This window comes from Pteropus alecto, unplaced genomic scaffold, assembly GCF_000325575.1.
Source record: "Pteropus alecto unplaced genomic scaffold, ASM32557v1 scaffold359, whole genome shotgun sequence".
Lineage (NCBI taxonomy): Eukaryota > Metazoa > Chordata > Mammalia > Chiroptera > Pteropodidae > Pteropus > Pteropus alecto.
Genome location: NW_006443119.1, coordinates 477,946 through 492,470, shown reverse-complemented (window position 1 = coordinate 492,470; position 14,525 = coordinate 477,946). Strand labels below are relative to the sequence as shown.

Sequence of the window (14,525 nt, the reverse complement as noted above, 5' to 3'; positions counted from 1 at the left end):
CCCCGGGCCCTCAGGGAGCCCGACACTGGGCCTGGGACGCCAGCCCCGAGCCTTCACTCCATGCGACCTCAGGGATCGTGCCCCCTGCTCTAGGCTTCGCTTTCTCCTTCCATGAAGTGGGAAGATTCGCCCTCCAGCAGAGAATAAGTGCTAAAGGAGGGCCCAGCGTCTGCTCAGGGGAACCCATGGAAAACTCCCAGGCCAGGGATAATAAAGGCCGTTTGGGGGAAATGCAGGCGTGTGTTGAATTTCGACATGGGGAGGTGGGGCTCATGGTTGGGGTACATGGAGGTATAAGGCTCTGTTCACAAAACAGAAAGGGCAGGAATTGGGGGTCTGCTGGAAAAGGGTTAAAATATATAATAATAATTGTTAATTATTGGGCCTCAGCGTGTACCAAGACCTGATCGAAGTGCTCTGCATGTACAGACTCATTTAATCCTCACAACAAATATACATGGATTCCATTTAACAGTGAGGAAACCGAGGCACAGAAGAAGGTCAAGTAATGTGCCCAAGGTCACACAGTAGGAAGCGGCAAATCCAAAATTTGGGTCCCAGTAGTCGAAGGCCAGAGCTCCTGGCCCCTAAGCTACACTGCCTCTCCTGCAGAGCTTTCAGGAACTGTCCAAGTAGTTGAAACCGCAGCCACGAGGGCAACAGGTGCCACCAAATGCCAGCCCCACGTCAGCAGCGTTCCGCTTGGAGTTACTGAGGGTTGAGTACTTTGCCACGCCATTTAGGACAGAGAGGAAATCGAATGTCCCTGCTCCCAAGCCTTTATGACATGGCGAGAGGACACACACGAAAACTCAGAGCTATTTAAGAACCAACTAAGATACATTGTAGTATCACAAGTCAATCCCCAAACACCAGTGTGGGATGGGGTTAGCACGTAGGCAGCACAGTGACAAGAAGACATGTGTGGGCTGGTGAAGAGGCTCCAGCACCCAGCACCACCACAAGTCCTCAAAGCTGTAGGCACAGGTGGGGCTTCCAGGCAGAAGAAGTGAAGGACCATACTCCCCCCAGCAGGCTGATGTCCTGGCTGCTGGCACTAGTCCCGAGCCATCCCTCTCCTCCTAGCAAGTGTGGGCAGTGTGGGCACGCTGGGAGCTGGGCACTGGCTCCACGTGCTACTCACCACCTCCAAATTATCTGAATCATTAATGGCACCAAATGCCCTGTCCTGCAGGGAGCTCCAGCTGGAGCTAGATCCAGCACATCGTGGGAGAGGGTGCTTCTGCAGTCACAGCACCCACATCCTGTCCAGCCTGGGATAGGGCCTACAATTAGAACACATGAGCAGGACTCCTAAAGCTACCCCTCTCTCATGCCCTAGTGCATCTCCTGGGTTTGACTGTATGGCTCTCAGAGCACATGGGATTCTCCATGAAGCTGAGAAATACATGTTCAAAGCATTCTGTCGTGGGGAAGTCCGGCTTATAAGGATGAGGAAGCAATTTGGAGGGGCAATGGATAACTCTGAAGGTTAGCCCTCTCCACCTTCAGCTCAATGACTTCAAGAGCATACCATGACTCACTCTACAGCCTGCAGAAGAAGAAAGAGACAGGGCCCAATGTTCTTCCAAATCTTCCTCTTCCTGTCGCATCCATATCTTTAGGGTGTGTGAGGTTGGAACACCAGACATAGCTCATTGGACAGGGCCACATGACAGGACAGAGGGGGAACATCCGAAGCAGTTGGGAAGTCCCCACCATTTGGGTCACTTAATGACTCAGGTTGCTTCAGAATGTGGGCGATTGGACCAGCTCATCTTGAGGCCGAGGCTTCCTTGCCCAAGCTTCCCTTTGGGGAATCATCTGGGAAGCACCTAGCTGCAGCAGCTCCTCTGAGCTGGGCCGGGCTACCCAGGTCCCCCCTCACGTTCAGCCATGTCTCAGTGTACCTAGCAGGAGGGTGGCCTGCACCTAGGATAAGAGCCGATTCCTGAAGGTCCTGGGGAGAAGGGGCCTGACTTGCTCAGAAGTGGGAGTGACCCCTGACTTGCTCGGAATATAGAAGGTAAGGGAAGCCCCCAACTTTACGGGAACCAGATGAAACCAGTTGGTTGTGGGGCCTCAAGGGTCTCCAGCCCTTAGAATTTTCTTTTTTTGGTTGTTGTAATAAAATATACCTAACAAAAGTTTAAAAGTTTACTAGGTACTGAGGCGAGTTCCACCGTTTTTAAGCTTACAGTTCGTGGTGTTAGTACATTCACAGTGCTGTGCTGCCATCACCACCAGCCACCTCTAGAACATTTTTATCTTCCCCAACTGAAACGCTGTACCCATTAGATGATAGCTCCCCAAACCCACCTCCCACAGCCCCTGACAGCCGCTATTCTACTTTCTGTCGCTATGAATCTGATTACTCTAGGTACCTCAAATAAGTGGAATCATAAAGAATCTGAAGTTTTTTGGTGTGACTCAAACATAGTATCTTCGTGGTTCATGTAGTAACATGTGTCAGAATTTCTTCCTTTTTATGGATGAATAATATTCCGTTGTATGTATATGGCACATTTTGTTTATTTATTCATCATCCATCAGTGGGTTCTTATACCTTTTGGTTATGAACACCAGTGTACAGATATTTGTTTGAATCTTGCTTTCCCTTCTTTTGGAGAGATACCCAGAAGTAGAATTGCTAGATCATTTGGTAATTCTTGTTTAATTTTTTGAGGACTGGCCATATCATTTTCCATAGCGGCTGCACTGTTTTACATTCCCACCAGCAGTACATAGGGTTCCATTTTCCCCGCATCCTCGCCAACACTTATTTTCTGTGTTTTTGATAGTAGTCATCACAATAGCTATAAAGTGAGTATCTCATTTGGGGCTCGATTTGCATTTTCTTAACGACTAATCATGTTGAACATCTTTCAAGTGCTTATTGCCCATTTGTATGTCTTCTTTGAAGAACTATCCAAGTCTTTTGTCCATTTTCGAATTGGGTTGTTTGTTGTTGGTTGTAGAGGTTCTTTATTATTCTTTTATTCTTTATGTATAAGGATATCGATTCCTTATCAGAGATATGATTTGCAATGGAATCCTCTTTAAATTGGTTCTCAAAGAGCTGAGTACAGCCTCAGGAGAGACCCACTCCCTCCGCCTACCCACCGACCTCCCTCATTCACTCAGCAGTGCTCTGGTTCTGGGTGCCCTGGAAATACAGATGGAAAAGTTACAATCCCTGGCTTCGGAGTGCTCATGGTCTCCTGGGGGAGACAGGCTGGTACACACCTAATACTACTGGGCAGAGGACAAAACCAGTGCTGAACTAGCTGAGGCATGAGCTGCTGCTGTTGCAAAATCCGCTATTTCTAGGTAGAAACGGAGGATTGACAGGTTCAGGGGCGGGGCCATTCTCTCAGATGAGGAGGACGTCACAGGCTGAGTGGTCAGACCAAGAGGTCAGAGGGACTAAAAGGAGCCTGACCTGGGTGAGGCTGGGTGAGGGCACAGGGCTTGAGCTGGAAATCTAGTGAGGGCAACTAACCAGAAGAAAGCCCTCAGGCCCTGGAAACTCTGGAGGGCATGAGAAAATGCCCCAAGGAAAAAATCCCTGTCGCCATTGCGGTAAAATGAGTGTCACTCTATTCTGCCTAGATTCATACTTTAGACCTCTGAGCTGAAAAGGGGGCTTCATGAAGGCCCAGAGGAGGGGGGGAACAGAAATAGCAGAGGTTTGCATCATCTACTCACAGAAATAGTCAGAAGACAGGAATCTCCTCTGATTTCCAGTGGTTGTCTCAGAAGTAAGGAGGTGCCATGGACACCTGTACAATCTGGAACCTTTTATTTTCCCTATATTTGGAAGGGGGAGTTGTCTGCATGCATGCATGTGTGTGCACGTGTATGTGCGTGCGTGTGTGTCTTACTACTTTCTTTCCATTTTATTCAATTCATTAAGCAAATGTTAAATGAGCCTCTCCTGTGTGCCGGGCACTGTTCCGGGCACTGCTTCAGTGAATAAGGCCACCTCTGCCCTCAAGGAGCTCACACTCTGGGATCACCTGTAGGGACATGTGCTGATCTGCAGAGGCAGCCAGGGCAGCTGTGTCCAGGCCCACAGGCAAGCTAGGGGTGGGGAGGGGGAGTGTCAGCAAAACGGTGAGGTTTCGCAGAGATTAGGAGAGCAGGCAGTGTCCTGGGGCCTGCGTTAGAGAAGACGAGAGAGAGGGAGAGAGAGTCCATGTAAGCCTCTGAGGTGTCCCCTGGGGCCAGGGTAACCAATGTGCTGGTTTGCCCAGGACTCTTCTGATTTGAGCACTGAAAGTCCGGCATCCTGAGAAAACTCTCGGTCCCAGGCAAACTGAATGGTTGGTCACGCCACCTGGGACTCAGGAGCTGAAATACTGCCCACTTGTCCATGAGACACAGTTGGCACTTAGTGCCAGGGACCCACAATACTTTAGGGGCCCACAAAAACTGTTTTAATTTCTTTAAAAATGAGGAAAAAATGAACTTTTAGGTTGAAAAATATTTTAATATATGATATTAATATATTGTCTTTGTACCAATGCTATCACAAAAAATAATTTCTAATAGTTTTTTATGGAGGAAGGGGCCCACAACCCTGAAGACAAAAGTGCTTAGGACTCACAAGAGCCATAAAGTGGCCCTGGCTGAAATGCCTGTCAGGGATCAAGGTTAAGGCAAGAGGACTTTCATATTGGGCCCATCCCCACTAACCAAACTTTCCTTCGTACTGCTGGGCAAATCACTACTGATGATGATGGTGCACTAGCTACCGTTGATTAAATGCTGGCTATGTACAGACATTGTGCTAAGCCTTCCAGATGTGCGATCTCATTTCATCTTTATGACAAATGTATAAAGAAGGCCTTGTTATCTGCTGTTATCTACATTTCACAAAGGAATCTGAGTCTCAGGGAGCTTGACTTGCCCAAGTTCACAAAAGACCAAGGACATAGCCAGATGTACTGGGCAATATGGTCTAGTGGTGAAAAGCGGGGACTCTGGGTAATAACATAACTTCCTTCATTGAGTTATTTTAAGGATTAAATGAGATTGTGACTATGAAGCCGTGAGAGCAGTGTCTGGCTGTTGGTGATTTTTATTATTAAAATGAGGCATTGCGGGCCTTAAACCTAGGTCGCTATCACTCCAAAGCCACAGGGCTCACCCCAGATGGCCTGCTTTTGCTTATAGACTGAGATGGCTACCTAAAAAATGAGGGGCACTGTGTCCAGGCCCCAGGACATGCTGGCAGCCTGGAGAGTCCACTGACGTCACACCCACACATGCAGAGCTGACCTAGAAAGTCTCTGAGCCTCAGTCCCAGACTGCATGGTGCTTGTTCTGGTGCTTCACAGTGCGTACATCTGTCTCCCCGCCTCGGATAACTTGTGGTCCCAAGGACAGGGACCACACCCCATCAGTTTCATGTCCCAAGGTGCCTTTCACAGTCCTCAACCCACAGGCAATTCAATCAGTTACTGTTGACTGGCTGTCTGCATTGACCATCTGCTCTACATCTTTGTCTTTGGGGATTTTAATCTTTTTCCAGTTTTTCAAATCCCTCTCTTTATTTTCCCGGCTTCTCTTCTGTATCCCCGCAAAGCAGTTCAAATTCCACATTGCTCTGCAGGCACGGATGGCTCCATGTCGAAGCCCCTTCCTTCCTTCCTCTGCTGGGAATAACCTTCAGAAAACACAGTTCAGGAGTTTCCAACCCTTTTATTTCTGGCACATTGGACAGCTCCATAGTGACCTGTGAGAATCAACCCTTCGCTGCCAGGGGTGACTCTGGGACGCCATCCAGAGCTCTAGCCCATCAGGACCTAGGCGGAGACCTGTGGAGAGGCCCTGTTGGGCTTCCTCTTTCCCATCTGGTTGAATCCATCACAAAGGGACCAATGAGCCTTGAATGTGGTCTGGGCATTGAGCAAGGTGTTCCAAACTCAGGCAGATGGGTGCTTGCCTTTTCCTTCAGAGGTTTTTTCTATTTTGGACAGGCCTGACAGAAACACCAGGTGTTTGGGGTTGGCCCAGCTGTTGGGCTACAGGACAGAGTGGAAGGCATCTGCGGATGGTCATTCTCATGCCATAGATGCCTGAGGCTTTCTACCCTGTCATAGGTTTGGAGATGTTTCACTCGAGGGGCAAGATAATTGCTGCTGACAGATTTGCTAAGAGCTAAGAAGAAGGAAATGTGGCAAACGCTCATGGTGAATGGCTTCCGGGTAGTTTTTGGTTTGTTTTCTTGAATTGTATGAGTTAGGTGCAGACGTACTTGAGCTCGGCACAGAAGGGGTCTTGCCGATGAGCAGAGAAGGCAAGTGGTGAGTCATGAGATGAGTAAAGTCACACAGGTTGGAACTGGTCTTAGTGCTGTTTTCACCAGTTATCACTCTACAATTGGGACAAGCCCAGCTATCTTCCAAGGGCCCCCCAGCCCCACACCCAATTCTCTGAAACAGAAGAGGAAGCAGTGACAGAAGAAACCACCCTATCTTATATGTAAAATCTTAGAGCTGTAAAGAGGCCATAGAACTCTGGTCTCACTTCATGATTTCACACAGGAGGATACTGAGGCCCTGAGAGGGGAAGTGACTTCCCAGAGGTCACAGGTCATTCGATGGTCTTGCATTTGTTCTCACAGCAAATGGCAAGGAGCTGAGCCATAGGGCTGGCTTCCAGCCAAAGTCCTCAGCCCACACCTTCTTAGCATCAGCCCCTTGGGATGCAGGTTGGTGGGAGGTACTTCTGGACCTGACTGGGGTCCATGATTGAGTTCTGGGCTATGAATCGCCCAGGCTGCTCTGCCTTCTACCTGCCATCAGTCAACAGGTATTTATCTGACACCTTCTTGGAGGAGAACCCTGAGCTCAGCCAGATCCCATAGTGGGTACAATAGAAGCATAGTCATTAGACATCATGTCTTTCTCCCTCCAGGGAGCATCTAATTGGGGAGATAGGATTACCATATGTGAAACAATAATTAAATAATAAAAGGCAGCACAGAATTAGATGCTACACGCAGCCATGCAGGCTATGGAGGCACCTTCGTAGGTCCTGGTAGTAGTGGTTTTAACATTAGTAAGCAGCTGCAGAGGTCCATGGCATGTGGTATTTTGCACCTTTGCTATGACAGGAATCTGAGGCTTTGAGGCCATGGGGCTGGTGTTTGGGCATGAGTCCCTGAGCCAGTCAGTGAGCCTAGCTGCCTACTCGTACCCCTTTCAGCCAGCTTGTTGCTGCCTCATGGGAGAAGGAAGGAGAGCAAGCGGAACTCCAGTGAAGTAATATGAAATAGCCTTGGTCTACTTTTGAAAAGTGTCCATTAAGTGAGAGTGATGTTCATCAATTGGAGGTATGAGGAAATACACAGGAAGCAGGACTCTTAGCGGAAGTATGATTCAGAAGAAAGGCAGGGACTGGAACAAACCTGTACATACTTGTCTCTAGTAATTAAAACGTCAGGGATCTAATATATTAGAAGACCAGAGAATGAAGAAATTGCTATGGAATTTTATTGGGAAACTACACAGAGAAGATGGACCTAGGGGAGATAAGGCCTATGTATTCCAGGCAGGAGAAATTGCACAAACAGTGGTGCAGAGCAGAGGTGGGCAAACTGTTGCCCAGGGGCCAGATTCTATAAAGTTTTATTGAACCAGCCACACTTATCCTATGACTGCTTTGTACTGCAATGACAGAGTTGAATAGCTACAACAGAGATTGTATGGCCTGCAAAGTCGAAAATCTTTATTATCTGGCCTCATACAGAAAATGTTTGCCAGCTACTAATATCGAGAAAGGAATGAACAAACTCTGTGGCACACGGGCCGGTCCAGACTAAGTGCTCAAGGAAAGTGAGAAATGAGATCGGCCCACAGGGGTAGGATTTTGTACACCTGGAATGATAGTAACAATACATGCCTTTGGGTGGGTTTGATCATTTCCAAAACACTTTTGTACTCATTATCTCAGAGTTTTTTTTAAGATTTTTTTTATTATTATTATCTTTGCATCAATGCTCTGAGGAAGTAAATGATTTTTCCCCTAAATTTATACATGAAGAAACTCAGGCTCCAAGAGGTTATCTGACTTTCTCAAGAACACTTAGTAATGGGAGTCAAAACCCAAACATCCTTATGTTCATCCTGCAGATATTACCTGAGCCTCTACTAAGTGCCAGACAGGAATGAGGCTCTGGGATGCTATGGTGGACAAGACGGGCACAGGTGCTTCTTCCAGAGAACTCGGTCCAAATTGAAATCCGAGGCTCAGCATACTGTAATTCCTAGGGGAGTAAGATCTATTTTCCCCTCTAGACAAGGGGGCCATTGAAGATTCTTGAACAAGTATTTGTTGTCTGCTTCATGCTCAGTGCCACGGGGCATGGAGAAGAAATAGAAGCATAATATAAATCATTAAGGAGCTTCAGTCTAGTTGGGAAGAAAAATCAAAACGATGGTCTGCTTGGAGGTTAATGTAAGTAGATGCATATTTAAGTGCCAGAGAGTGTAGTGTTAGCTTTAGATGTAAGCTGGGGCTCAGTTTCTTCATCTGTGAAATGGGCATAATACATTCCTCATAAACTTATGAGGATGAAATGAGCTAATACATGCTGAGTGAGTAGAACAGTAAGTTGAATAAGGGTCATAGTTGGCCAGTAAGTAAGAATAAGGGTCATCATCATTATCGTTATTCAGGGCTGGGGTGGTCAGAGAGGGCTTGGCAGATGAGGGGTCTAGAAATGAGCAGACAGGAGTGATATGCCAAAGTCAGTGTGCAGGAAGAAGAGGCTGACAAGTTTAAATAGGAGAATGAAATTTTTGGTGAAAATGAGGTGTATGCGATTTAAGTCAAGAGACTGTGGGCACGAATGTATCTGATGGCTCCCGCACTAAGGGTGGGACACACAGCTTCCTCAGCCCTCCTCCCCCTGGTGGGGGCCCCTCATTGTTGGAGTTTTCTTGGCCTGCCCTGTGTGTACCCACGGATGCTAAAAGCCACAGGATTCACTCAGTGCCTCTTCTTCTCAGATCATTGGGTCATTCCCCAGTGACCAAAATTAAGACTTTACGTATGTCATTTATTAGAATACATAATTAGCCAGTGTTTGTTTTTCTTAAAGTAAAATTCAATTTAGGGGAAATTTGCTTGGAGATAGGCCCCAGACCACAAGGGGATGGTGCTCTTTATTTTATTGTTAAGGGTATTTTAGTAAAAAAGTTCGAGGATTACTCTCTCAGGGGACATCTCTGCCGTGACCCCTAGAATGCAACCTCTTCACTTGGCTGTACCCCAGTCACCTTGAGAGCTAAGAGAGGACAAACCTATTTTTCCCCAACACTCTGGACATGCCGGGTGCGTTGGAAACAGCTAAACTATCTGCCACGATGCCAGGGCTTAATCAGAGCAGGTGAATTCCATGCCAGATACACTGAGATGAGCAAAGCCCTGAGGGGAGACACCTCACGGGCCAAAGCCTATATTGGTTAAATCATGACACAGTGAGCTCCTTCTTCTGTTTTATCTTGGGCCACCCCAGGAGACAAAACTCTATCTGCCTGATTCCTAGCTATGTGCTTATAGATGGAGACAAATCTTTCACTATGAGGACTTGAGAATCTGGCAGGTGAATAGAAATTGGGGTTTTCACGGGCCAAAGCCTATATTGGTTAAATCATGACACATGACTTGAGAATCTGGCAGGTGAATAGAAGTTGGGGTCTTTGCCTTATCCTCTGAAGATTACTATGTTATTGAGCTTGTTCACACAGTGGATACTGCCTTTTAGGTAAACCCTTGGGACAGTAGATATCTGTGGGCCTCTGCAGCTGGATGGAGACCCTTGAGGTCTGAAATTGCCTGCAAGGGGTCTATACCAATTCTTCTCAAACACTGCTGCATGTTAGACTCATCTGGGAGATTTTTTAATTCCTTTGCCCAGGCTGCCCCCTAGACCAATTAAATCAGAATCTCCAAGATGGAGCCCAGGTGCTGCGTTTCTAGAGATCCCCAGATGCTTCCACATGCAGCCACATTTAAGAACCAGTGGTCTAGATTCTCTACTATTCCTGGGATGAGAAAGGATTAGTGGGCCCTCATGGCTGTGTCTGGCTGGCTGATTGGCTGGCCTACTTTGAGAGGTGATTCATTCTGTCCATGGGTCAGACCTTGTCTGCCAGATCTAGTGTGGGCAGCAGCCAGCCCAGCCCTCGGTGCTGACATCCCAGAGTGTGAGATTTGATGTGTTGGCCACACAGGGCTCCTGGCACTCCCAGACAGGGCATTGAGGTCCAGACAGCTGTCTTCTGCGTCAGTCCCGGAAAGGGTGCCCACGGCCACTTGCGTCACTTCCCCAGGTTTGTGGTGGGAATGGGGGAGAGGAGATGGGTTATCTGCTGAAGGAAAGGGGAACAGGAAGAAGAAGAAACCAGGGGTTAAGGCAATTCTGACTCTCACTGTATTCAAAACCTGGCCTAGAGCATTGGCCTTTGAAAGCTAGGACATAGCCGATTTCCAATTGGGCTGTAGCTCAATTGGAAACTATCGGAGGAGATCTTCTAGAAGCTTCTAGGGGTTTTTTTTGTCCATCTTTTAACTCTTTTATGTAGATGAGTATGAGAAAGCTGTTCACTCTATTCACTCAACATCCTGTGTGCTTCAGAGATGGACAGAACAGAGCACATAATAGTAACAGGACACTGGTCTTTCTGACTCGAAGCTCCCAGAGGGCAGGCAGGATCAGGCCGGGTCCCATCGAGATGCTCCCAGTGGGGTAGGGGCTGAGGGCGGGGTCTTCAGGAGCTATTCTAAGGGCAGGGTCAAGCTATGAGAAGCTTCATTTTCAGGGTCCCTGGTTTAATGAATCAACAGTGAATAGACAGTCCGAAGCTCACACCCCTTACTGCTCACCTCACGCAAATGGGGAGTGCTTCCCCGTGGGTGGTCTTCAACAGAATCAAGGTCCATTTTCAGAGACCTGAGTGACCACATAGGAAAAAGGTGGCCCTACATCCTGGCGATTGCATCTCACTCCAGAGGTTAAACGTTCCTCCTTGCCATCTTCACAGGTGACGTGGTACCCCAGGGGCCTGGGGCTTCTGGACCTGACCCGCTGATCTGATACACCTTGAATGAACATTTCACAGGCCACATAATGTACACGCCTTGGTTTAGCAGCTGCTCATCCCAGCCCTGCGGCATGGAATTTCAGCGATCATTATGGGGGTGGTACACCAGCCTCTTGAGCAGAAGCGCTGTCCAAGGGTGACCATGCGGTGAATTGAGAAGAACATGGACTCTAGGCTTAGGTGGACTTGGTCGTAGGCCCTACGTGGCCATTTGCTGGCAGTGGGACTTCTATGAGCCTCAGTTTTATAATCTGTAAAATAGAGATAAGATGTGTAGTATATGAGACAAGGTACGTGAAAGCACCCAGCACAGTGTTGTTACCGGGAGCCCAGAGGGAGTGTGCAGAGGGGAGCATACCAGCCTGGGGGAGATGCTGTGATGGGAAGGGATGTCGCCTCACCTTCGTGTGGGTGTGGAAGGCCACACCAGTACTTCTTGGCAGCCACAGAACTTGACCTTCGATCAGCTCTGTGGAATTGGAAAGTGGGAGGAGGAAGGGCTGGTATACTGCTGAGTGTGACACATCTCCCACGGGCAGCCTTGCTGAAGGGACGGAGGCCAGGGCAGGCACTGTTGTGGGTGCCCGTTGTGATGTAATGGCAGAGGTGCTAAGTAAATGCTGTGAAATTCCCCAACCAAACCAGACACCCACTGGACAGTGATGGATGGCGTTCGAGAGGCAGCCTGAAGAACACGGTCACCCGCCCCTCTAGGTCTCAGTTTCCTCTTTTGCCAAAAGAGAATCCTGAGCCTCTCCAAGATGGATAGATTTCTAAGATCAGGCAGATTATATGTGGGTTTTGACCAACTAACCTATTTGTCCCCCAAAGATAGCTCCTGCACTCCCAGCCACACACAGATAGCGTGAAGACAAAACCGGGAAGGTGGGTGACAGTGAACTTGAGAGAAATCCAGGGAATTGACTGAGGGACAGAGTTATTTGGATCATTCACTCATGACCCTTCTCCACAGTGTGAAGGACATTGACCTCCATGTCCTCAGCTCTGCGATTCCTTTACCTTCCCTGGGGCTGGGCACCAGGGGAGGCGATGAGAGGAATAAATCATGGTGTCATGAGAGGGACACAACAGAACAGATCTGGAATTTCCTTTTGGTTCTGTACACACTGACTCTAGGGCTGGAAGCAAGGCACTAAACTCGTATTCTCCTGTAAAGTGGGGTAATAAACTATGCCATGGGGTTTCTGTTTATGAGGATTAACTGAGATAATGCATTTACTTAGCACAGAGAGGGTGCTACGTAAATGCTAGTTGCCCCTATGCCCCAGTAAAGGAGGTTTATCACTTCAACTATCATAGAGGGCTACAGTCCTCTGCCCGCACCACTTCACTCATTTATTTCACAAATATGAATTTATTTCTTGTTATGATGTGGGGCCTGAACTGATGTCTCTGTGCCCTTGGTCCCCTGGGTCTGGGAGAATTGTTGTTGTTCCCATCAGCACATGCTGGCACCACCTGTACATTCCTGTCTCTCCAGCTCTATTGTTATTTCCCTGAGCATCCGCCACAGCACCTAAAAGCATCTTTCCCCAGCAAGCCTCTGTTAGCAAGCACAGTTCTGCTGACTGGCCAGGTTCGTGGTCAATGCCTATGAGCCGGGCACTTTCACACTGGTCTCACGACAAGCCTGAGGGGCAGGTATTGCCCCCATTTCACAGGAGAGGAGATCGAGGCTTAGAGAGATTGCAGTCACTTCCCCAGGAGTGGCCGGTGAGGTAGTGGCACAGCTGGGGTCGACTGTTCCCACCCTGAGTCCATGCAATTCATTTTTTTTAAATTAATTAATTTTTTAATGGTGACATTGGTTAACAAAATCCAGTAAGTTTCAGCTGTACATTTTAACCGTATAATGTACAGCATGGTGACTATTGTTTTAAGATTGTATTGTATATTTGAAAGTTGCTAAGGAAGTAAATCTTTTTTTCCACTTTTCAAATGGTGACATTGGTTAACAAAATCTAATAAGTTTCAGCTGTACATTTTAACTGTAAGGCATATATATATTTACACTATGTGTTCACCTCTCACAGTTAGATTTCTTTCTGTCACCACATAGTTGACCCCCTTTACCCCGTCTACCTCCCCCCTCCCCCCATGTCCATGTCCATGAGTCTCTGTTTGTTTGTCCTGTTCATTTTCATTTTTTTAAAGACTCATTGGCTCACCTTTAATTAGTTTTAACCCTTAAGCTATTAAAAGTGGCATCAATCAGAGGAGAAGGGTGTAGGGGAGTAATTTTCCATCACTTATCTTGTAAACTCATGTTTTAGATTCTTCTTTGGAATAAAACGACCTCTTCACTGCTTACAAGGTTATTTCTAATTTGCAAAAACTCTCTCCATGGTGGTTCTCTGTATACCCCATTCAGCCTCGGCTGCCACAATCACAGACAGAAAGCACAGAGACCTTTTTTCTTGCCTCTGCAGTGGAAACCTTAGCAGCAGACAATAACCGCTCCAGGTCCGGCAAAAAGATGCGTCCTGCAGTTCGCTGTCGCCGTGTGGAGCTGCTGCTTGCTTCCAACAGGGGCCTTTGGGAGGGTGTGGTCATTCCCCTTTGCGTCCTGAGAACCATGGTACACCCACCCCCACTCTATGTCTGTTCCAGAATGTCTGTAAACCTGCAGAGGAGGCACGGCGCCCGCCCACACTGCAGGAGATCAAGCAGAAGATCGCCAGCTACAACAGCCGGGAGAAGAACTGCCTGGGCATGAAGCTGGTGAGCGGGCCTGCCCACCCCTACCCCCCACAGGCCTTCCGCTCGCCCCCCCCAACCCGCTGGCTCCGTGTCCCCTTCTTGTCTGGCTCCTCTGCTCCTCTGGATTCTGGAGCTGCCCCTTTGAGGTCCTCTTTCTTTGGGCCTCTAGAGGCCTCAGGGTTGTGGAGGACAGACAGCCTGGGCTGTCAGGGCCTCTGTGCTTTAGAGAAATAGAATAGATGTTAACATCCAAACCCAATTTCCGGCTCTTCCCCTTTTCCACTGTGACTTTGGGAAATTTTCTTAACTTCTCTGAGCTTCAATGTAAAATAGTGATATTAGTGCCCTTCTGCCAATGTTCTTGTGGGAACTAAATGATCTACAATGGCCAAGGGCCCAATATTGCTTGTCCCCAGAAGCCCTGGCCAAGGGGCGTTCCCAACTCCCCTCGTCTCCCTCCCGGTGGTTGCACAGGTGCGGCCTGTGTCTGGGGAAGCTCTCTTAGACTGTGCAGAGCTCAGAGAGGGCAGGGCACCTACTTTGTGCCAGGTTCAGAGAGGCCACCAGTGGGGAGGGGAGGAGATGGTAGGAGAACCCTGCCCCCTGCTGGTAGCTGAGAGCAACTGGTTCTTCAGGGCTTCCCCTAGATGAGGCGGCAGAAAATCCAGCCACAGAGGGGCCCAGATT

At 48.2% G+C, this 14,525-nt stretch overlaps 1 protein-coding gene and 1 non-coding gene across 3 annotated transcripts in view; one reads left to right on the top strand and one right to left on the bottom strand.

Moving 5' to 3' along the window:
• The window catches only part of RASSF5 (Ras association domain family member 5), a 69,278-nt gene that overhangs the window by 49,569 nt on the left and 5,184 nt on the right, over positions 1 to 14,525 (top strand). For both annotated transcript variants that reach the window (XM_006922831.2, XM_006922832.3), the window contains one exon: positions 13,749 to 13,859. In XM_006922831.2, coding sequence (XP_006922893.1) covers positions 13,749 to 13,859 — 111 coding nt within the window. The remainder of the gene's footprint in view (positions 1 to 13,748; positions 13,860 to 14,525) is intronic.
• On the bottom strand, positions 13,491 to 13,619 carry LOC112471842. Its single transcript, XR_003043443.1, has one exon. It is a non-coding gene; the product is annotated as a small nucleolar RNA SNORA31 (small nucleolar RNA).